This window comes from Acinonyx jubatus, chromosome C2, assembly GCF_027475565.1.
Source record: "Acinonyx jubatus isolate Ajub_Pintada_27869175 chromosome C2, VMU_Ajub_asm_v1.0, whole genome shotgun sequence".
NCBI classification, from domain to species: domain Eukaryota; kingdom Metazoa; phylum Chordata; class Mammalia; order Carnivora; family Felidae; genus Acinonyx; species Acinonyx jubatus.
In genome coordinates this window covers 70358435-70380292 of record NC_069384.1, presented here as the reverse complement: position 1 = coordinate 70380292, position 21858 = coordinate 70358435, and the positions used below count along the sequence as shown (strand labels likewise).

The window sequence follows — 21858 nt, the reverse complement described above, 5'->3', positions numbered from 1 at the left end:
AAATTTTAACAGCTGGCAGTTTGATACCCTGGAGACTGGATATGGGAGAAGACTGTAGTTGGTCAGGGCAGAAGAGTCAGCAGGATATGGTGAGCATAGTGATTCCTGTTACCCATACTCTAAGCCAGAAGTTCATAGGAAAAAGGAAGCAGGCTTGAGCCTCACTTTAACCAAGATGCTATAAAGAGCATGCTTACTTGTTATACCATTACAGGGTATAGCAAATCTACGCACACTTGGGGCCACAGGGAGTGATGGATAACAGAGTCAACGCCAGAAATGGATGACTGTCCAACGCATAGCACCCCTTTCTTTGGGGTGTGTCCCAGTATTCAGGGGTGAGTCCCCAACACAGTCATTACTCTTTGACCTGCCTCACTGGCAACAAGAGGTTTATAAATCTTGCACCTGATGTTCCTACAGCTGTCCTGGTCTCCACAGTTCCCGAGACTTAGTGGTCAGTTTTCCTTGGATTCTGTCATTTATCCCAGTATCTTTCCAATATCTTTCCCCTCAGCCTTTTGTTCACTGGTTTAAAATGTCCGAGTCATTGTAGAACATTTGGAATGCATCTTGTTTTCAGAGGCTCTGGGTAATGTGCAGACAGCGATGACAATATACCACATCCCAGTCAAAACCAACATCATTTCTCTCTTTGAATGACTGCAACCATCTCTCTAGAAGATCCCACTGCTTCTACTCTTGCTTTACTCTATTTACTCTCTGAAAAGTACACACTGACATTTTAACCAGATGAATCACTTCTCTAAGACTCTTCAATGACTTTCCAAGGCCCTAAGAATAAAGCCTAACCTGCTTAGTATGTCCTTCTTGCAGGTCCTTGCCCAAACTCCTCCTGTCTCTACCAACACAAATGCTGGTTCTCATCTGGAGCCCTTTCTCTCTACTCTGTACCTAACAGGGGCCTTGTCTCCAACCTAAATTAGGTCCACCCCCCCTCCTTTTTTTTCAATTCAATAGTATATACTCTTTTCCTTCATAGCTCCTATTACAGCTTGTAATTACATATTCATTTTGGTGACTTTAGGCAATGTCTGTCTCCCCCTTAAGACTCTAAGTGCCCTAGAGTCAGGACTGTCTCCATTTTGCTCCCTCCAGTAGCCACAGAACTTAGCACAGAAACTGGCATACAGTAGGTACCCAAATATTTAATGGGTGATTAAATAGGAAGAGATTGGCATGGCTAGAGATGGCTGAGATTAAGATAAGAAACCGAATTTGTGTGCAAGTGATAGCAAAGGAACAAAATAGATTTACTTTAAAAAGAAAATTCAACAGAATTTGATGACAGGTGGTGGGAAGGAAATATGCTTTACTAGCTGAACATGCCACCTGACTCAGAGAGGAAGGAGTCAAAACCAAATTTTCAAACTGGAGTGACTAATTTTTAGGTTTGGGGAAATATGATACTTAAGTTAGCTTTAGACATATCAGTTGGAGATGACCAAGAGATATTAAAGCAGAAATGTTCAGAAAGTTGCAGGGTAGGGGCGCCTAGGTGGTTCAGTTGGTTAGACTCCTGGTTTCAGCTCAGGTTATGATCTCATGGTTTGTGAGTTTGAGCCCCACATCAGGCTCTGCACTGGCAGCACCTGACACAATTAAGATGCTGTAGAGAGAAAGATTAACATCACTTTAAAATAAAAGATACTTACATCAAGGGAATGGGTAAGGGGCACACCTCATGCACTGGTAATGACTGTGCCCACGTCTTTTATACATGAAGGAATAAAAAAATCCAGAGAAACAAAGTGATCTGCTCAAGGTCACATAACAAGTCAGTGATGATGCATTCTGACCCACTTTTCCTGACTCAGAAACCTCCTGAATTTTCAGACATGCCTGCTTTATAGTAAACACTCAAAACCATTTCCTGATAGTCAAGGTGGACAAATAAAAGGCAGGAATTTTATTTCCTTAGTTTATTAAAGATGACAATGAACTGTTAGGCTGTGTATGTATTACAGTGAATAGAAATCCAGTTCAGAACACAAGTTGCACATGAACAGAACATCTCTATATAGACTCTTGCTCCTTTTATGTTAATTTAACAAAAACTCTAAAGCCTTGGCAGAGAAAGTCAATAATAGCCTCATTTAAGTGGAAAATATTTGCCTTCCACTCTTCTGCAATGTCTTGAATCTTGTCTCTACCTTGCAAGCAAACTTTTAACTTTTTTCCCTTTATTTATAAAAAAGAACACTTTTTCCCTCCCATTTCATTCAGAAAGAACTCTCTTCAGTGCATTCAAAGCTTTTCCCCACAACAGCAGGGGATTTCAGATACTGGTATTAGTTGCAAAGTGCTTTCAAAATATCCCATACTCTTTCCTCTGAAATAAATAAATAAATGGGTATTTGGACAGTGATGACAGCAGAGTGTCAGGGTCACTAAAACAGATACACAATCTAAAGAGATGGAATGTGAAAGGTGGAGAAAAATAAGTGAAAAACCAGGAGCATGTAAGACTGCTGAGCTCAACTTTGGAAACTGTCGTTTTCCATCTTTTGGTCCTATGCTAATATGAAACAGGTGGAACAATAATGAGAGTGCATCTCTCTTCCAGTGTAGTGACTTGGAGTAAGGAGCTGGATGTGTAATTTGTACCACAACTAGAAGCAGAGTTCACCATTTTTTACAAACCCCTGAGTCTGAATCTGAGGCCTAACCTTTAGTAAGCCTTGAGTTTTGTGGGGCAATTCCCAAAGCTCCTAGGTAGGACAAGGCTCCTAGTTAGCCCTTCAAAACTGGGCTGGGCTGGAAGTCTTGGCTCTCAGAGTCTTCCCGATGAACTAAAGGGAGAACAAGCTCAGGGTCTTCCAGCCCGATCCCAAGTCCGAGGCAGAGAGATCAATGCCATGCGTCAATTCCTCCCTGCTCCCTGTTGCCCTGGTACAGCCTCAGCTCTGGCCACTTCCTTCCTGCCCCTTCTACTTCCTGTGAGACTCCTGGGTGCCTCCAGCTCAGGCACTCATTGGCTTCCACCAACCATGTGCTACTTTCTGTTCGGCTTCTTGGGGTAGCATCTACACCAAGTTTTTTCTATTAGCAACCAACTATGGAAAGACAGGTATACAAGAAGTCAGTCCCAGAATGAAACAAAAACAAAAACAAAACAAAACGCTGTGGGCTTTTGTTCACAGAGCCGCCAGCCTTCAGAACAGTAACCCTGACCAGTGTTATACGCAGAGGTCAGGAGCTATAGCAACTTAAAGAACACCACAAACATATCACGGTCCCCTAGAAACACACATCTTAAGAAAGGGTATGTGTGTGTTGCAATTAGTAATATGGAAAGAATGACTGAACATATGGATATCACCAGGCTAAATGGCTCAGTGCATAATAGGCATAAAGGCTCTTGTTATTCCAAGAACACAGGAACATTCACACTCACATTCATGTCCACAAATTGCCAAGTTCCCTAACCCCACTAATAGCAGAAAGCTTCCCCACCCTTACCCCAACTTTAACAAAAGAAACAAAGGTAAGAGTTCATCCACCAGGGAGGGTCCCAACTCTGTTGCAGGAAGGGGATGAGAATGGAGTTGGGCCATACTTTTACTCAGAACCAAAATGACCACCTAGCAATGGGCACAGTGGCAAGAGACCCACAAATAAGATGGCGGATAGAGTTTTTGTCCTCAACTTAGGATGGCATCAGGGACTTGCCTAAGCTTGAAAGATCATATATACACCAGAGCTAGGTTGAAAAAAAGAGACCTTATCACTTAAGAGGAGGCCAACAGCTCCTCTGACTGAATAAATGCTCCTTAAGCAACAGAGCTGTGGCCTCACTTATGCTGGGTGTAAGGCTGTGAAGGGGTCTGGCCTAAGTATCAGTTCTGTTTCTTTGCTTCAAGCCCACCAGGGTAAAGAAAGTCAGCTTGTGACATCATCTTTGCCTAGAATACTTCAAACAAGGAGGTCACATGGTGGACTCCTTGAGGTCTCTGAGGATTCCAGGTAATAATGCTGCTTTTATGGCCTAAAAAATACCTAAATAAGCTGGACAGAATGCCCACGATGTACTCCCATCCTCTAATGCTTCTCCTCAGGGTGCAGTCTGACTCTATTTCAGGACTGAGAGAGAAAACTCCGTCGTCCTCCTATTTCAGCAGCAAAGGAGAAGTGAGTTGGTTGAGAAAGGCCTGACTCAGAAGCTCCAGAACTAAAACAAAATAAAACTGGAAATGATACTTGAAATGCAGCTGAAACCGGATCTGGTCCAAGTGGAGAAGGCCATGGATATCAGAAGCACAGGGTCTCATTGTCCACTCCCCTGACAGAGGCACTAGAAGCTTCACATTAAGGACCTGTGTGTCAGTTCTGATGGAAATACCCGGTACCTACACATTGTCACAACAGACTGGACCTCACCAACCTAACAAAGGTTGATTACACATGGACGTTAGATAAGTCATAAAAAAAAATGATGATAATAATCAAAGAAAAAAAAAAAACCAAGTGGGGAAAGTCCTTAAAAGGGTGGCTCAGTTCTGCATTATGTGTGACCCTAGCGCCTAGAAGAGGGCTTAATGTGCTTTCTTCAGGTGGTCTCCAGGACGGTGGCCTCTAGAGCCAAGGCTTCGGTGGGTTCCTCCTCGTAGTCTGACATGTAAGACTCCAGGCTCTGTTTGGCCAGCAATTCCCGCCGGGCCTGCAGCCGCTCACAGCGGGGACAGCTTCCAGACTTGAAACAAGCCTTATGGTAACATGCTTTACACTCTATTCAGGGAAGGTGAAAAAAAAAAGAGAAAACTATTTGTATTATCTCAAGCCAGAAGTAAATCACTGCCACAGCCCCTTCTTGCCACTACTAGGTGCACCTGCGGTGAAAACAGGGAGTTTCTGAGACAAACTGAACTCTTCCTAATAGGGACGGCTGAGGGAAATAAATGAGCTTCGTGTTCAGTCTGGTTTGCCCACTCCACACCCGGACCAGTACTTACCTTCACAGGTCCGGCACTTATGGAGCTCAAAAGGGAAGATGATGTCATCCTCGTTCTGACAGAACTCACAGATGAAGCCCTTGGCTTGGCAGAGCTGGGGTGGGGGGAGAGGGACAAGCAGCAAAATCAGGGGCAGCAAACCAGGAACTGGCACAAGAGGATGAACCCAAGTGGGGGACGGGGCAAAATATAAAGAAGACTTGAGTGGGCCCTAAGGGGTTCTCCCGCCTTCTGGGAAGAGACCGGCTGGACATGACAGCCAAACTGGGGCCAGGACTGGGCAGTGTTAGACAAACCTTTAAGATGGAGACAAGGGAGCATGAGTTTGAGAAACTGCAACCACAAGAGTGGTTCACAATGCAGAGTTGTAAAGAAAGAAGGGATGATGCCACAAGGGGCTTCCTAAAGTCAGAATTCCAGGCTGGGTGATGACTCTATTTTGAAATAGGAACCACAGCCAATTAACATAAAATGTGATGGCAAGGGCATTTCTCCAAAATAACACCCAGCCTTGAATCAGGTTATAGCAAAACCTTTCCAATTCCCCCTACTATACAGGATCTCTACATATGCCCTATTTTGAGCTCTAATTCTGGGACTGTCACAGGAACACACACTGGGCATATTCTAAGATGGGAAATTCTAAAAATGGAACTTCTGAATTTTTGGCATGTTGAGTATATCAAGGACAATAATAACTTGCATCTATAGAATGAAGTTTACAAAATGCTTTCATGTAAATTATTTCGTCAATTCTCAAAACTACTGAGAGGGAAGAGCAGGGGCTATTAATTATTATCTTCATGTTACAGACAAGAAAATTGAGGCTTGCTGCAGAGAGGGCAAAGTACTTCCTTTGGTCACAGTAATTTGAGAATGATAAAGTGGAGGGAGACCCAGTCCCTCTCCAGATTCTAATTCAGGGTTCTCTCCTCCCACATCAGGACAATTCTACACTGAAGGCCTGCTTAGTCCTGCCCTTACCCAGGGGCAGTGCCAGCACCACATCCTCTTCTGATTTCAGGTTCTTTAGATCTGGATGAATTAGCTGTTCACCAATCCCAGGAACAGCAATCCTACCCAGTTTTTCTCCCAGTGTTGACAGGCCATTTCAACTTCCTGAAACTGCATGGCAAGAACTTGGGTCCATCCCACTCCCTGTATCCCTAAGCAAGAGTCCAGTCACATGATAAAGTGAGACTATCTTACCATGCATCGCTCTACGTGGGCAGCCCCTGCCCTGGTGAGCTCAGCAAGCCGGGGCCCCAGCTCTCCCTTCCTGGTTGCAGTCAAGTCATTCAGCGAGTATAGGTGGAGATCCTCGGTCAGGTGGCCTGGAACTGTGTCAAAGGAATCCAGAAGCCTACAGAAAATGAGGGGAAGTAGGTAGGAGCCGAAAACGAACATTTTGGGGGCACCTGGGTGGCTCAATCGATTAAGCATCTGACTCTTGGTTTTGGCTTAGGTCATGATCTCACAGTTCCTGAGTTTGAGCCCCATGCTGGGCTCTATGCTGACTGTGGAGCCTGCTTAGGATTCTCTCTCTCTTCCTCTCTCTCTTTGTACCCCACCCTCACGTCTCTCTTGCTCTCAAAATAAATAAATAAACTTTAAAAAAAGAAGAAGAAGAAGAAAATGAACATTGTGTATGGCACATCAAGGTAGAAGGATCTGTACTATCCAGAAGCAGGATAGGGAAAAGAAGGGCCCAGACAGAGTCGATGAGGGTGGGCAGTGTTCGGCCAGCCTAGGAGTTCCAGACCACTCCAGACCCTCCACACTACTAGATGTGAGTGAGAAGTGACTTTTATACCTTCTTGCACAGTGATTCATGCCAGCTTGCAAAGAGTGGCAGGTCTGGCCTGACAGAACAACCACAGAGTTCCCTTCCAGAGAGGATACAGACACACTCAACTGCTGCAGGCTTTTTGCTGACCATTTCTGGAATTCTCTACAAATCTCTCTACTTTCCTTCTTCACACAACAAGGGACAACTGCTGGGGCGTGTCTGTTTCAGAGACATTAACCCAGCAAGAGGCGTCTGGCCTCCACACGAGACTTACTCTTTGGCCAGTCGGCAAGTCTTAAACATGTTCTTCATGTGATACAGCTGGATCCGCAGCAGCTGAAGAGAAAGACATTGTGGTGGTGAGTGGGGGGTAAGAGCAGGTATGAAGAGGAAAGAAACAATTATTAGAATGACCAGTACCTTTAAACCCTGGAGGTCTGGAAGCTTTGCATGCAGCAGCCAGAGCCAAACTATTCTCTACATCTGTAACTCAATAACTTGCTTCAAAATGACCTCCAGTCAGGGAGGGCACCTCTGCTGGGTTGTGCTCCCAAATCACGTATACAACTGGAAGCCACTGAGAAATCCAGAATTTGAATTTCCCACCTGATACCCTATTCTCCCTTCAGTATATTTTCAGTGCAGGGAAAACTCCTGCTTTTGTCACTGAGTGCCATCTATGGCTTCAGACCTGCCATTAGTAGGTTTGAGGCTCTAACTAGACAGGTGAGAAATGACAAGAGTCTGAGAAAGCATGTAGAGAAAGTGTGAGTAATGAGACGGTTACAGCTCTGACACAGTGACAGAAATGTCGTGATCCTAGCAAAGGCTGCATGAACAGAGGGAGAGGATGAGGGATGAGGAGGGTAATCTGTGATATGGCCTTTCAACGATCTTACCCGGACTTGATTGAGCAGCTTGACCTTCCTATAGAGGGCACTGTTGATGTCCTGCACATTGAAGAGAGGATCGTTCCAGATCTTAATGAGCAGGTCCTTGGAGAAATTGCTGACATAGTACTTGCTGAAGTCCCACTTGCGCAGAACCCGGCTGGGGATGACCATCTGAGCATTTTCATGGCAGCACTGACAGAAGTACTTGCCCAAGTACTCACAGTACCGCAGCCGCTTGATATAATCTGGAAAAACCAGAAAGTCAAAGGTCAGATGTGGCTTTCCCATCTATAAGTTGGTGAGGCAGCTCTCTTGCTCCTTTTCAAAGAGCAGAAAGGGATGGCCACTGGTCTCCATCCATTTCTGTGCTCCCAAAGCTAGAGGAAACCCACAGAGTGGGTTTCTGTGTCCCTCTCTGAAGGCCACTGAGGAAACAAATTCTGGCAGAGTTGGTAAGATCCAGATTCCAAGAACCTGGCCCAGAGTACCCAGTTTTCTTTGGTACACGATGTTGGTAACGGGCCCCCAGAAATCATTTCCCTCTGATTGCCAGTAATCCTGCACAGCCCTACCTTCCGGGTCTGGGCCCCTTCTTTTCCTTTCCCAGTTCTGCTCTGTTGCCTCCTCTCACAGCCTCTCTGACCAGCCCCAAGGGTGTGAGAGGGCACAGTCACTGGAGGCGGACTGGGGGTCAGAGAAGATGCTCACCGGGGTCAGTCCGAATGCCACACCCTGCACAGCGGTAATTCTGCTTGGCCACAGCGATCTTCCTCCTGAGGAGAAGGGAAGGAGAGGGCTTTGGCAAATACCAGCCACAGGAGGCCTCTGGGGTATAAAGCATAAGGAGGCAAACACAGGGCTCTTGTTACGTATGGCAAGAGTGGGGAATTCACCTACTGCTTTTTAGAGTTGGATAAAAAGAACCCACTGGGAGAACCAATTCAAACCGAGGATTACTAGGTTAGAATTTAGGTCAAGGCAGGGACAGTCCCTAACAAATGAACCACACTTCATGTACAAATGTAAGAGATGAGAAACAGGACAGAGGAGAGAACAAGAGGAAAGAAAGGCAATCATCCATCTTACGAGAAAAAAAACAGGGGTCGCCTAGGTGGCTCAGTTGGTTAAGCATCCGACTCTTGGTTTCGGCTCAGGTCATGATCTCATGGTTTGTGAGTTCGAGCCCTGCATCAGGCTCTGTGCTAACAGTGCGGAGCCTGGTTGGGATTCCCTTTCTCTACCTCTCTCCCTGTCCCTCCCCTGCTTGCTTGCTCTCTCTCTCTCTGCCTCTCAAAAATAAATAAACTTAAAAAAAATTTTTAAAAAAGAAAGAAAGAAACACCAGTAAGCTCACAAGACTGTTGGGAGGAAGACAACAGGTCGGGAAGGCCAGTGATAAAAGACCTCATTCCCGGTTATCTCTGGGAAGCAACAGGAGGATCAGGAGTAAGACTTGCGACAAGATGCATAATCTTCACTCTCTGCCTTTAAGTGAACAGAATTGTGTGGGAGTTACAGCTGGAGGCAGAGACAAGAGGTGAGGAGACTGCCCTGACAACCCAAAGATATATCCATTTTCCAAAGGACACAGACACTGCCTACTCACGTCGGGGCTGAATGAACATTAAAAATGATCTGAGGCCGGGGTGGAGCCCACTCCAGGTTGCCACGAACACGGATGCGCAGCTTGTAGATGTCCGCATGCTGCCCGTCATCTGGTGAGATGGGCAGTGAGTCAGGGATGGGCAGGAGCTGCAGGAGAGAAGCACAGGTTGGTCCAACAGGGACGGTCTGGGAGAACATGCTTGACTCTTTGGTCATGACAGAAACACATTAATCAAAGAGGTGTCAGGATCATCTCAGGTAAAGGCTTCAAGCAACCTTGGCCCTCAGAATAAATCATTGAGGCACCAGGCTACTACAAGTGAGGACCTTGTGTTCCAAGAAGTAAAAAGAACAGAAAAAGCATTCCAGTGGCATGGCACCCGTTGCTGATGCTGTCCCTGAAGCCACCTCAGGACCCTTGCTATGCCAAGATGCTTCATGCCTTACTCAACTATAGAGCAAAGAAGACTATGAACAATGTACTTTTTCACAGTGTCTCAAAATACAGGAGTTCAAATGTCTTTCACAGTGTCTTTTCACAGTGTCTCAAAATACAGGAGTTCCACCTCTGGGTCTAGTAAGCAGTCATGTGGAATAAGGAAAATGAAGGAGCTATTATCTCCTGTTCTGACAACTGCTAGGGAAAACCCAGGCAAGCATATCTTCTTCATTCATTCATTTATTCACTCAGCACATTTGTAACAAGTGGCTTCTGTGAGCGAGGAAGGAAACACTAAGGCTCATTCTAGACTGGGGACAAGTGACAGAGGAGAAAAGCATCAGAGACGCTCATGGATTCGTGGGGCTGGACAGTGGGTAGAGGAAAAAAAGCTGAAGAAATCTACCTTCTGAGGGGCATCATGCTCTGGAACCAGCCATTCTAGCTCTGAGGCAGCTGGCAGCTGCATGCCTTCAAATTGCTTCAGGAGTCCCATGGCCACCGCCTCTGCAGACGTGGAGTGTAGGAAGCAGTGGGAGCTGGAAAGGAGATGCAGGGAAGGCTGAGCAGAGAAAAGACAGGAAGATGGGAGCCCGCCCTCCAGGAACTGATACTATACCCTGTGACTTCTGAGCTGAGAACACTCACAGTACCCCCAGTCTGCCTGGCTTCTTTTCTCATCATCTTCAGATACATGTGTGGAGGAAAATATATTGACCTTATGGTCTTACGACTTAGGCTCAAACCCCACTTAATAGCATTACATGGCTAAATAATAAAAAAAAATTAAAAAAAGGGGGGGGCGCCTCTGTGGCTCAGTCGGCTAAGTGTCCACCTTCAGCTCAGGTCATGATCTCACGGTTTGTGAGTTCGAGCCCCATGTTGGGCTCTGTGCTGACAGCTCAGAGCCTGGAGCCTGCTTTGGATTCTGTGTCTCCCTCTCTCTTTGGCCCTCCTCCACTTGCACTCTGTCTCTTTCTCTCTCAAAAATAAATAATAAAAAAACTTAAAAAAAATAGCATTACATGGCAACGCTAGTTAGGGATTCTCTATCACTTCCTTTCTCTAAACTCCCATTTCTTTAACTGCAAAACGAGGGCTATAACATGGGTTTACAAAATAAATTGAGTCAAACTGCCTTGTGAAAGATAAAGGACTGTTTGTTGCTCCGGAACGGGGGACTATTTCCCCTGGTTGGATCTACAATGTGAAACCAGTTCAATTTGATTTCATAATCAGCAATCAGGATCACTGCTCTCTCTTTTCGGATCTGATCTTCTGGTGGCCTCTGGTATAATCAAAGTCAGCAGAGAAGGAATAATCCAGACTGTGAGCTTTGCCTCCACTAGAGCCCACCCTGTTTGAACCAATGATCTTCTGCTCTACTGCCGGGGGCTCACCACCACCATCAGGCAGGCCCATCACTTTGTTTTGTCTCTTTGTGAATTTGCATGCTTCCTCTATGGCCTTTCCCCTCCATATCCCAAGAACTGGGTTTGTTTCTCCACATACCCCCAGGTTTTATTTAAAAGAAAGAAAAAAGTACTTACAAAGACTGGGAGGAAGTGAAGGATTTGCTGTTTGAGGCAGTGTTCCTTCTGATGTCAGCATCTAAGGGGAAAACAGATAAAGGGAGTGGGAAATGGAAAGGGAGGAAATAAGGGATAATAACAATGGAAACCATTCCAAGCTTTTGCCAGCTAAGTGCTCAGGGTAGCAGCTACAAGCTACATTCTATGCAGGGTAAGGAGCAGAGTCCAGATGAAGCTCTACATATGATTTATAGTTTGGCTCTGTTTAAGTTACAACCAGACTGAATAAGTGACATTATGCATAGTATGGAAATGGTCGAAATGGCTACAAATCCAGGTGGAACACAGACTCAGATTTGGTGCAAAACAGTGAATGAGAAAAGGTAGCATCCTAAGGCACACAGGGACATACCCTCTATCAACACAAACACACAAAGAATACTCCAATCTCTCCTTCATTCTCTCAATCTCAAGCCCTCTTAAATGATAAACTCTGAGGTAAGAGCTCTGTCTAGCTCTTTTTTATAACAAAATCAGTACTTAACACAGAAATTGGATCACAGAAGTAACTCATTAAATGTTATGTGGAACTGGAACTTTGCTCCTAACATCTGACCACTACTGCTATCACTCCTGAATGCAAAGTCTGCTGCATCCTTATAAAAGCTTCATGGAAAGATTTCCTTTTTGTCTGGCGGCACAGGAAAGAAGAGAAGTTCTCTATGACTTGGCAGCTCCCTGAAGATGCCTGGTAACCAACACATTTTCATGGAGATATTCAACATGATGTTTTCTACTGAACTTTCAGGCATAATTGCAGGAAAATACGGCAGACTTTCCAAAGCCTATTTCTCATAAAGGATTTTGAAGAGGATTTCTAAAAATGATATGCCTGAACCTCCAGAGACCTCATCTTCTCAAATATGTTTGATGGGGAAAATGTGAAGTATAGCAGTCATGTTTGAGGAGGGAAGATAGAGTGCATTCAAGTTATGAAAACGAGACTGTTCTGGTAAGTCTCATCCTTCATTTCCTTTGATGCCCAGTGAAAAGACATTCTTTTCCTGATTAAGGCTACAGAATGATTGGAGCGCCTGCGTGGCTCAGTCGGTTAAGCATCCAACTTCAGCTCAGGTCATGATCTCACAGTTCCTGAGTTCGAGCTCCATGTCGGGTTCTGTGCTGACAGCTCAGAGCCTGGAGCCTGCTTCAGATTCTGTGTCTCTCTCTTTCTGCCCCTCCCCTGCTCATGTTTGTCTCTTTCTCCCCACCCCCTCTCAAAAATAAATAAACATTAAAAAAATTAAAAAAAAAAAAGAAAGAAAGAAAGCTACACAATGATCAATCTACTGCATGTGAGCCCCTCAACAGAGCACTAAAGCTTACATGGCATCACTCTGCAACTGGCCATGAGTAGCTCAATTGTTTTTCACATTTCCTTTGTGTATATATTTTTGTATATGCCACTAGATCATGAAATCTCCTCATAAGGAAATGAGAGCATGTCTAACTCTTCTGTTTTGGCCCTAAAAATATATAATACAGGGCACTGTATATAAGCCCTGTATACTCAGGTAATATTCCTAACAAATCAATGTTTTCAAAGCTATATACGCAAGTGAGAGAACAGAATTGGAATCTGTCAGTGAATTTTCATATGTTAAGCACAGAAAAATTTAAGACAACAACAAAATTTCTGACAAGTAAATAACAAATCCTATTTTTATTAACAAAGAAGTTTGTGTATATATTTTCTGTGTGAATTTGTACCACCAAAATCCAGATCTCAATACAGTGCTAGTTGTCTATTCCATTCTAAAGAACACCAGTGAAGAAAAAAATTCTAGGCAATAGACCTTCACAGACCATTTAGCTTGTAGCATTCATTTGAATAACACTTACACTGCCTTGGATTTGTACATAGTCTTGTCCTTATAACTCTGGAGTGTTTTCTACATAATAAGTTTTCAGAAAATATTTTCTAAATAAATAATTGGCTAACAGCAAAAAGCAAATTTTTGCTTTGTGACAGAAAAGGAAAAATGAGAGAAAAATCGTAGACAGATATCCTTGAATAAAGAGCTAACCAATGTTGTTACTGTAGGGCTAGGCCATTAGAGAAAACACTGAGCATCAGAGAGAAGTGGTGATAATTCATGGTTGCTAAGGAAACCACTGTCTTCGAAAAGCTATTTAGCAGCTCTTCAACCTCACAGAGCAAAGTCATGTTTTCTTCAAGAGAAAAACAATCATTCTCTGCTCTTTGGAAAGTACAGTCACATCATACTTTACCATGTTTCTTCTTTTTTACCAGAGGTACGATGACTTCCTAGATAATCATGAATACTTCCAAGAGTGGGGAAGACCACACAGGTTTGGCTGTGACGATCTTCCCCTGAGAATGGAGAGGGGGAGGCAGTACCTGATCTCAAAAGAGACACCTGACACTGGCCAAGTACCATGAAGGCCCCGTGGGTACTGGGCCTCTGCTGCATTCTGCAGACTCTCTGGTCAGTTCAAACATATAATTAAGTTAGTGTGGTGGAAACACTACTCAAGGATCTGGATAAAAGTAGACCAGGCTATAAGACAGAATATTAATGAGTAAACAGAGGAGAAGGCCATTCAATTGGATGGAAGTTAACATAATTATGAAACTTTCAATTAATTATTTGACAAGTATTTTTTTTCTAAGAGAACTGATTTCAAATGTTTCTGATGCTTTAGATAAAGCTATTGCTACTGACTGAAAAAATAAAATCAGAATTATAAAAACAATTAAAAAATGACATGCTATAAGAAGAATTTTTCCATGTCCAGACACTGGTATTGGGATGATCAGGAAAGAAAGGGTTAAAACCTTGGTACCCTAGCAAAATCTGCAAATTTTTAAACAAAGTAAGGCACAGGAAGAGAGTCGACTTCAGAATTCACTGGCCAGTTTGACGCTGGTTTCCTTCCTGCTTTTCTTCCAGCAGATAAGGTGACACCCAACACATTTGGATATCCAACTCCAATGAATTATCTGTAACAGCTGACTGGAGAGGAAACTTTTTAAAATGGAAACTTACAATTATTCTGCTTTTAAAAAAAATGTATTTAAAAGGGCAGTGTGGGGAGAAGCACTGGTTACCTTGATTTGGACAGAACTTAAAAACTTGTTGGAAAATACAGTTCATGAACTTCTTTCTCTATATATTGTGCCAGTTAAAAATCTATTGCCTTTCAGCTCCAAACCTGCCCTTCTTTTCATCAGCTCTATGATAATGGAGCTGGACTCAAACAGCAGCCCTCTGCCAGCTGGCACCATGTTAAGTTTTGTCAGTAGAGGGCACTGGAGGGACACTGGAGGAGGCAGGAGTTTCTCTTGCTGAGTCTGGTGGTACTCCTCTAGGCAGACTCCTGTAGTACATGTGACTTTTCCCTTAGGGAGGCAGGCCTTCATGAAGGTGGCCTTGAAGCAGAATGCCACTAGTGGTACTTCTCATAAACTGCTTCCCCAGTACCTCTTGGCAAAGCAGGAGCCACAGGCCTGGCACCTCCCATGGCGCACTTCCCCCAGCATCTCTTGAGTTCTGAGGCACAGCACTTCCCTAGGGGCAGCCTCTGCCAGCACCCCACAGAATGGTTTCCTGGTGCCATTGGCATGGCACCTCTCATAGACAGCATCCCCAGGCACTCTCTTAGGGCAGCTCTGCAGCCTCAGTGAATTTCTCCACCTCTAGTGAGCCAGGAGGTCTGGATCTCAGCCTTGCAGATATGGTCCTCTTCTATACTTGTTCCTTCCCCGGTGCTCCACCTCAGTCCTAGGCATACTGACTGCTACCTATATCTGCTATCCCTGTATACTTTAGAGTTGTTTTCACTCCTTACGAGCCAGGCTCCCATTACTTCAGTCCACCACGATAGTTAATAATTCTTTATTTTAAACCTTCCCTATTCAAATTACTCTGTGATTTTTGTCTCCTGACTGGAACCTGACATGCATGTGGAAGACTGAAATTCTAGAAGAATCTATGAAGAAAGATAAAGAACAACTGATGAAGCTATAATAAAAGGGGAAGGAGCAGTGAAAAACAAAACTCTAAAACTAAAGAAGTTGTAAAGACTGGGATTGGGAGCTTATAAATGATCTCATACCAATTTGGCAGGTACCACAGAAAGAAATTGATAAAGTGAAAGAGGCCAGATACAAAAGATCACATATTGTATTATTCCATTTATATGAAATGTTCAGAAAAGGCAAATCTATAGAGACAGAAAGATGAGCAGTGAACTGCGGCTTGGGGTAGAAAGGGAAATTTAAAAAATTTTTTTAGTGTTTATTTTTGAGAGAGAGAGAGACAGAGCATGAGTGGGGAAGGGGCAGAGAGAGAGGAAGACACACAATCGGAAGCAGGCTTCAGGCTCTGAGCTGTCAGCACAGAACCCAACGTGGAGCTCGAACTCAGGAACTGTGAGATCATGACCTGAGCTGAAGTTGAACGCTTAACCAACTGAGCCACCCAGGCACCCCATAGGAAGGGAAATTAACTGTAAATGGGCACAAGGAATCTTACTGGGATAATAAAAATGTTCTAAAACTAGATTATAGTGATGGTTCCACAAGTCGATAAATTTGCTAAAAATTATTCATCTATTTCCTTCAGAAACATTTCTGTTCCATATGGTCTACTCAATGAATCAGGATCTAAGAAATGTGATTATATCAAGTAGAGTATTATAATATGCAGAGTATTCATGATAGATGATGTCCATAATAGGATGCTTAAGCACTTACATTTTTCCCAAGGGTATTATGGATTTTAATCTGATCGTATACTCAGAGGCTCTTCAATAGCATATATCACTTAAGATGATCAAAAAGAAACACATCTGTAAACCTCTGGATGTAATCAGGAAGATCGCTAATGAGAAGTATAATGACACTTTTTAAAAAGGATTTCATACCATTAATAAACCAGAAGCAGAGGAAAAGCAACAGAAAGCAAAAAGGAAATGTAGTGTAAAGAAAGATGAATTATAAATTATACTTTCATAAATAAGAACCTGTGTGTAGAAATAAGGTAAAACAAGCCACTTCTTTTGAAAGAGGCTTGTTCTGATTGCTTTCCCTTCAACTCCCATAATGTGCTGGGATTATAGGGCACAAGAAAAAGTATAGTCTTTTAGTTGAAAAATGTTTCATGTATATAAAATATATAAATGTATTTTTAAAAAGTATAAAAATGTATTTTAAAAGCTTTAAAGCTCCCAAAATAGTGGAAGAAAAGATGCCAGGAAGACCAAATAAAAGTACGCCTTATGGTTAAAGCAGACTGAATATGCTCTGACAGAGAAATGGCTGACAGTCAATAAATGTACCTGCAAAAGGACTGTGGTTGTAAACACTTAAGAGACCAGTTAAAAAGTGATAGGATAATTACGTGTCAAGCAAGGGAAGACTATGTTAGAATAAATTACAACAGTTCAGGAAAAGAGAAAAATAAAACTAAATACTTTCCTTTCTCCAAATCTTTATCTGATCTTACCTAATTATTTCACATTCTAGTGGCTGATTACATTGACAGCTAAAATGAACTATTTAGGGGCGCCTGGGTGACTCAGTCAGTTGAGTGTTGGACTCTTGATTTCAGCTCAGGTGATGATCTCAAGGTGCTTGGGATTGAGCCTAGCATTGGGGTCTGCACTGAACAGCATGGAGCCTCCTTGGGACTGTCTCTCTTTTCTCTGTCCCTCCCCTGCTTGTGCTCACAATTATGCATGCATGAGCTCTCTCTCTCTCTCAAAATAAATAAACATTATAAAAATTTAGAAAAAAAATAAAGTGTTTAATAAATCCTGAGTTTTGCTGTTGTGTGTTTTAAAACCACTTTGAGTAGAAAACTGCTACTTTCAGTTAACCGCACCTACAGAAAGCCTACTTGCTTGAATCACAAAGAAATTACTAAGGCCAGACATTTATGTACCAAGACATATTAAGTATGTACCAGACATATTATGTACCAGACATTTTATGTACATATTATGTACCAGACATTTATGTACCAGACATATTAAGTACCAAGAAGGGATCACTTTCTGCAAATGGCTCTGCAAATTCAAAACTCTAAAGACATATTATGCTTTCACGTTATTCTATCGGACTTTTGCTGTCTGAATGTGTGGCAGTAGCTTAGCTGTTGGTTTGAACTAAAATTTCTTCACCTGACTGTTGCTTTCTAAACTGCCTACTACCTCCATCAGCCACAATCACCACTTAGTCTATAAATGTCGCTGTAGGGAGGGATCAGCAAGGACAATCTCAGTGAGGAGGACTGTTGGAGGTCCTATGAAGAAGAAGAAAATGAATATTTGAATTATTCCTAGCTGGCTCAAGTCTGGTTTTTCCCAGCTAGTTCTCCAAACCTTACAGACAGGTGTCACAAGATTAAGAATGTACAAAAGGTGATGCAAACATTCACACACATGCATGTATGAGCACACCCGTACTTCCAACACAAGCTACCTGAAAACATCGATGCCATTGACACTGAGAGTCCGTTCTTTGACATGTGAGTCAGGTTAGATCCTTCGCTACCATCTGTGATAATGATTATAAAAGGGGGCCCTTTAGTATTCAGACAGGAAGTAAATCAATGAGAATGACAGTTCTATACCACATAGAATCAGGACTTGACTTGGCTCCAAAAGGTAAAACTGCTTTTAGGAAGTTACATCCACAGGAAGGTGCTCAGTATTGCTTGGGAGATAGTTATTGCTATTTCCCCAAACCAGCCTGGTCTTAAAGACCTCCTAAGGTAGTGTTCTCAACCAGAGGAGATTTTCTACCCTTGTAGGTAAATTGGGTAGAGGCTGATGATGATGCTAAACATTCTACAATGCACGACAGTCTCTTACAACAAAGAACTATCTGGCCTAGAGGCTGAGAAACCCTACCCGGAGGTCTTTTCCTTTAGGGATTTCCATCCTGAACTGATTAGAGTTAGCTGACTAAACAACTCCTCTGGGGCCAAAAAGGCAACAACAGTTTCCAACAGGAGTGCACTTCATGCCACTCCCAAGCAGGCTATTTCAAATTTGGTTCTTTCCAGACTGAACAGCTTCCTCTGGCCCCTTGCTTTGCTGCAAGGAACAGACTTAGTGGTCAAGTGGACTGCTCCACACCTAGTGAAGCAGTGTTGTGAATTTACCTTAATATTACCCTCATGAAATTCTAACTGCTGATTCCAAGAGAAAGGGCAGAACACTTTTATTGTCTTCTCATTTGGAGATCAAGCCAATCACAGACTGTGGTATATGAAAAACAATATATAATTGGTCTCTGCCTAGTTTTCAGCACAGAGCTCCTAAAACCTTTATAATTTCCAGAGTGATAGGAATGTCTTTGTTATTCATAATGAGCCCCTTGCCATTATATCTGAGTTTATGCTAATGAGGTGACTCTTGAGGAATATCCAGGTAATTTCAGGATGGGGCTGGCTGCCAGAGGAAAAACCAACCACCAGATTAAAGGATTAGAATTTTTAGCTCCATCCCCAAACTCTCAAAAAGGGAGAGGGGGTGCAGATTGAGCTCAATCATCAATGGCTGCATTAAGCACTCGTGCATACCTATGTAATGAAACCTTGATAAAGTGTTTTCACTTGTGATGATAAGGTTTGGGAGAGCTACCTGGTTGGTGAATATATTGATGTACTGGGAGTATAGCACACCCTGACCACATGGACAAAGAGATTCCTGTGCTCAGAAAACTCTGGGGTGTTGCGCTAAGTATCTCTTCATGTGACCATTTATTTGTATCCTTTATAACAAAAAGTAATCTTAAGTCTAGTGTTTTCATGAGTTCTGTAAGTCATTTTAGCAAATTATGGAACCTGAGTTGGGGAGGTGTCTTAGGAACCCCTGAATTTGTAGTTGGCTACGGAGAAGAGTAGGTAACATGGTGACCCCATTTGTGGTTGGCATATGAAGTGGGAGTGTCCCGTGGGACTGAGACCTTACCCTGTGGAGTCTATCCTAACTCCAGGAGTTAATGTCAGAATTGAATTGTGAGGATACTCAGTTGGTATCAGAGAATTGGAGAAATGTTGGAAAACCACATACAAACAAACCAAAAAAAAAAAAAAATGGAGTTTTAAGTGGCTATTACTGTCATGAAAAGAAATCAGACATATTAAAGAGAACACAGAAGGAAGACTTCCTAGACACCTGGAAAAATATGTATAAAAATTGTAGTTCTGAATGGGGAAGAAATCCAGCTACCACCAGCTTTCGATTACTACTGGAGGTCTGCGCAGGTGAAAAGTGAATTACATCAATTCTCTAGATTGATATAAACAGATCTATAAAACATGTATTCATCACCATCTTACCATGGAGAATTATAGAGTCAATTCACCTCCATAAGGAAATAACTCTTAGTTTCACCCATGGGTGAAAACTTGTGACTATGAACTGCTTTTTGGTTTGTTTTTGTTTGTTTGTTTGTGGCACTGATGGGAACCTGAAGAAATCTATGATTTGCAGGAATGGATTAATCCATTAGTCATGAGTTAACATGATTTAATAGAACTGCCTTCCCAGATTAGAACCCCTCCTGTTCTCTATGCATGTGCTTACAACAACAAGGGTCGGTGATTCTGCTAAGCAAGTTAGCACTGGTAGGACAGAAAAAGCTCTACTTTGTAAACTTGATGTTTTTTCCCCCTTTTTTCCCCCCAATGACTCTTTTTGTCCTTTTCTCTTAGGATTATAACAAAGTTCCTTTTAAACATTTTGAAACAATTTTGATTGTGTTATGGAACATAAGAGAATAAGATTCTAATTTCATGCAAGTATAGGCCAGCTCTAGGCTCTTACCAGGAGGAATCAGAGTGAAAATCCAAGAGAAAGGTGCAATTGAGGAGACCCATCAAGGTGACTTCAACAGCCAGGCCCCTCTACCTGAAGCACTTCTTTTTCTGTTTAAATTTTACTAAAGGAGTTTTGTTTTTAGCAAGAGAGGCTTCCTTTCACAGTTACTAACAACATTCCATAATGTACCTTTATGAAGATTGTCTATACTTAAGGAAAGCTTCTCAGTCTACGACTTCAAATTCAAAGAGTCAGGCAATGAAAGTTGCTTGAAATAAAGTGTCACTTCTTACCTTGGATTTCAAATTCGTCAACCTCATCAGCAGAGCCAGAGTCAGAGAATTGCGTTGAATCACGTGAACTAAACTGGGAGCTGTTAGAAGTGACCTGAAAGCCTGCTATGTTTTAAAAAGAAAAAAAAAGGTAATGAACAGGATAGAAAGTGGTCTCCTATCCTAGGGTCACAATGAAAGGGACCTGGTGTGACTTCAACAGAGAAGTGAATAGAAACTTGGCTGGGAGTGATGCTGGGGAAATGGAAACTAGCTCTTCTTGTTGATTATTCCCCATTTTATTCATGACATTTTGAAAGTTTCAGGTAAACAGAAGGTACTACTATGTGGGAAGTGACTCTGGGACCAGCAGTCGTAGTTCTCATATCAGAAACCTATTTTTTGGAAGATATTTCTGAGGTAGGAAATAGATAAACTCCAGGACTCTGGGTCTGGCAGGAAAAAAATTACAACATAAAAATTCTTTCTGACAGCAGAGGAACCCTTAGCTGGGTTATAACATTTGAAAGTGAGACAAAAAAGGAAGCCCACAAGGTACCAAGTCTTATCCTAACTCCCTGCAGAAGTGTAACTGAGGAGTTCACAGCCTCACTCACTTCCGTGCTCAGTCTCCTGATACCCAGGGAGCAGGTTCTTGGTGCGGATCTGCTGGCGACGAAGGCGGATCTTCTGCTTCAGTTCCTGGATCTCTCTATCGCTGTCTTCTTCCTCCTCTTCCTCTTCTTCCAGGCACTGGCTCATCATGTTGCACTTCATTAGCTCAATGGCAGCAATCAAGGACTCTGAGATGCTGAAATGGGCATTCTCCTAGGGAAAGGAGAGCACCAAAGAAGTTGATTAGCAAGGGGCTAGATACGTTGAACACCTCACTGATTGTAACGCTGACAAGTAGAGCTTCCTTTTTTATTATTTTTTTAACGTTTATTTATTTTTGAGAGATGGCGAGCAGGGGAGAGGCAAAGAGACAGGAAGACAGAGGATCTGAAGCAGGCTCTGTGCTGACAGCAGAGCCCGACGTGGGGCTTGAACTCATGAACCACGAGATCATGACCTGAGCCAAAGTCAGACACTTAACCAACTGAGTCACCCAGGAGCCCCTGGAAAGGAGAGCTTCTAAGACATGTGCTGCTTTTATTCAAAACACTCAGGGGAAATGAACACTTCCACTATAAGGAAAGCTGATGGCCAAAAAAACTGTTCTACATTCTCTTTGCTCTCAAACCTGTCATGCCTGGCCCTCCTATCCTACTGTACATAAAAATGATAGAGAAAAAGTCCAGAATTTAATATCAAGGTCTTTCCTAAGCCATATCCCTGTATACAAAGCATTAAGGTAAACATAAATCTCAAGATAAAGTGCTTTTAAGCTACAAAATGTCACAGGGACATTATTTATTATATATCTGAGCCTTAGAACAAAATATGGAAGTTGATTCTGGAAACAATTTTTAACCTAAGCTTCTAGGGTCAGGGAAACA

The 21858-nt window shown here is 42.8% G+C and overlaps 1 protein-coding gene across 10 annotated transcripts in view; it reads right to left on the bottom strand.

Moving 5' to 3' along the window:
- Positions 1-1915: 1915 nt before the first annotated feature.
- Positions 1916-21858, bottom strand: part of RUBCN (rubicon autophagy regulator) — a 68952-nt gene continuing 49009 nt past the window's right edge. For 4 of the 10 annotated variants that reach the window (XM_053220981.1, XM_015081546.3, XM_015081549.3 and 1 more), the window contains 12 exons: positions 20977-21187; positions 20381-20485; positions 17740-17814; positions 11250-11310; positions 10106-10238; positions 9262-9407; positions 8364-8428; positions 7662-7900; positions 7037-7098; positions 6183-6336; positions 4974-5067; positions 1916-4749 (listed from right to left, as the gene is read on the bottom strand). In XM_053220981.1, coding sequence (XP_053076956.1) covers positions 4571-4749; positions 4974-5067; positions 6183-6336; positions 7037-7098; positions 7662-7900; positions 8364-8428; positions 9262-9407; positions 10106-10238; positions 11250-11310; positions 17740-17814; positions 20381-20485; positions 20977-21187 — 1524 coding nt within the window. In that variant the 3' untranslated portion in view covers positions 1916-4570. The remainder of the gene's footprint in view (positions 4750-4973; positions 5068-6182; positions 6337-7036; positions 7099-7661; positions 7901-8363; positions 8429-9261; positions 9408-10105; positions 10239-11249; positions 11311-17739; positions 17815-20380; positions 20486-20976; positions 21188-21858) is intronic. The other 6 variants (XM_015081551.3, XM_015081552.3, XM_027061089.2 and 3 more) reach the window with 3 other exon arrangements.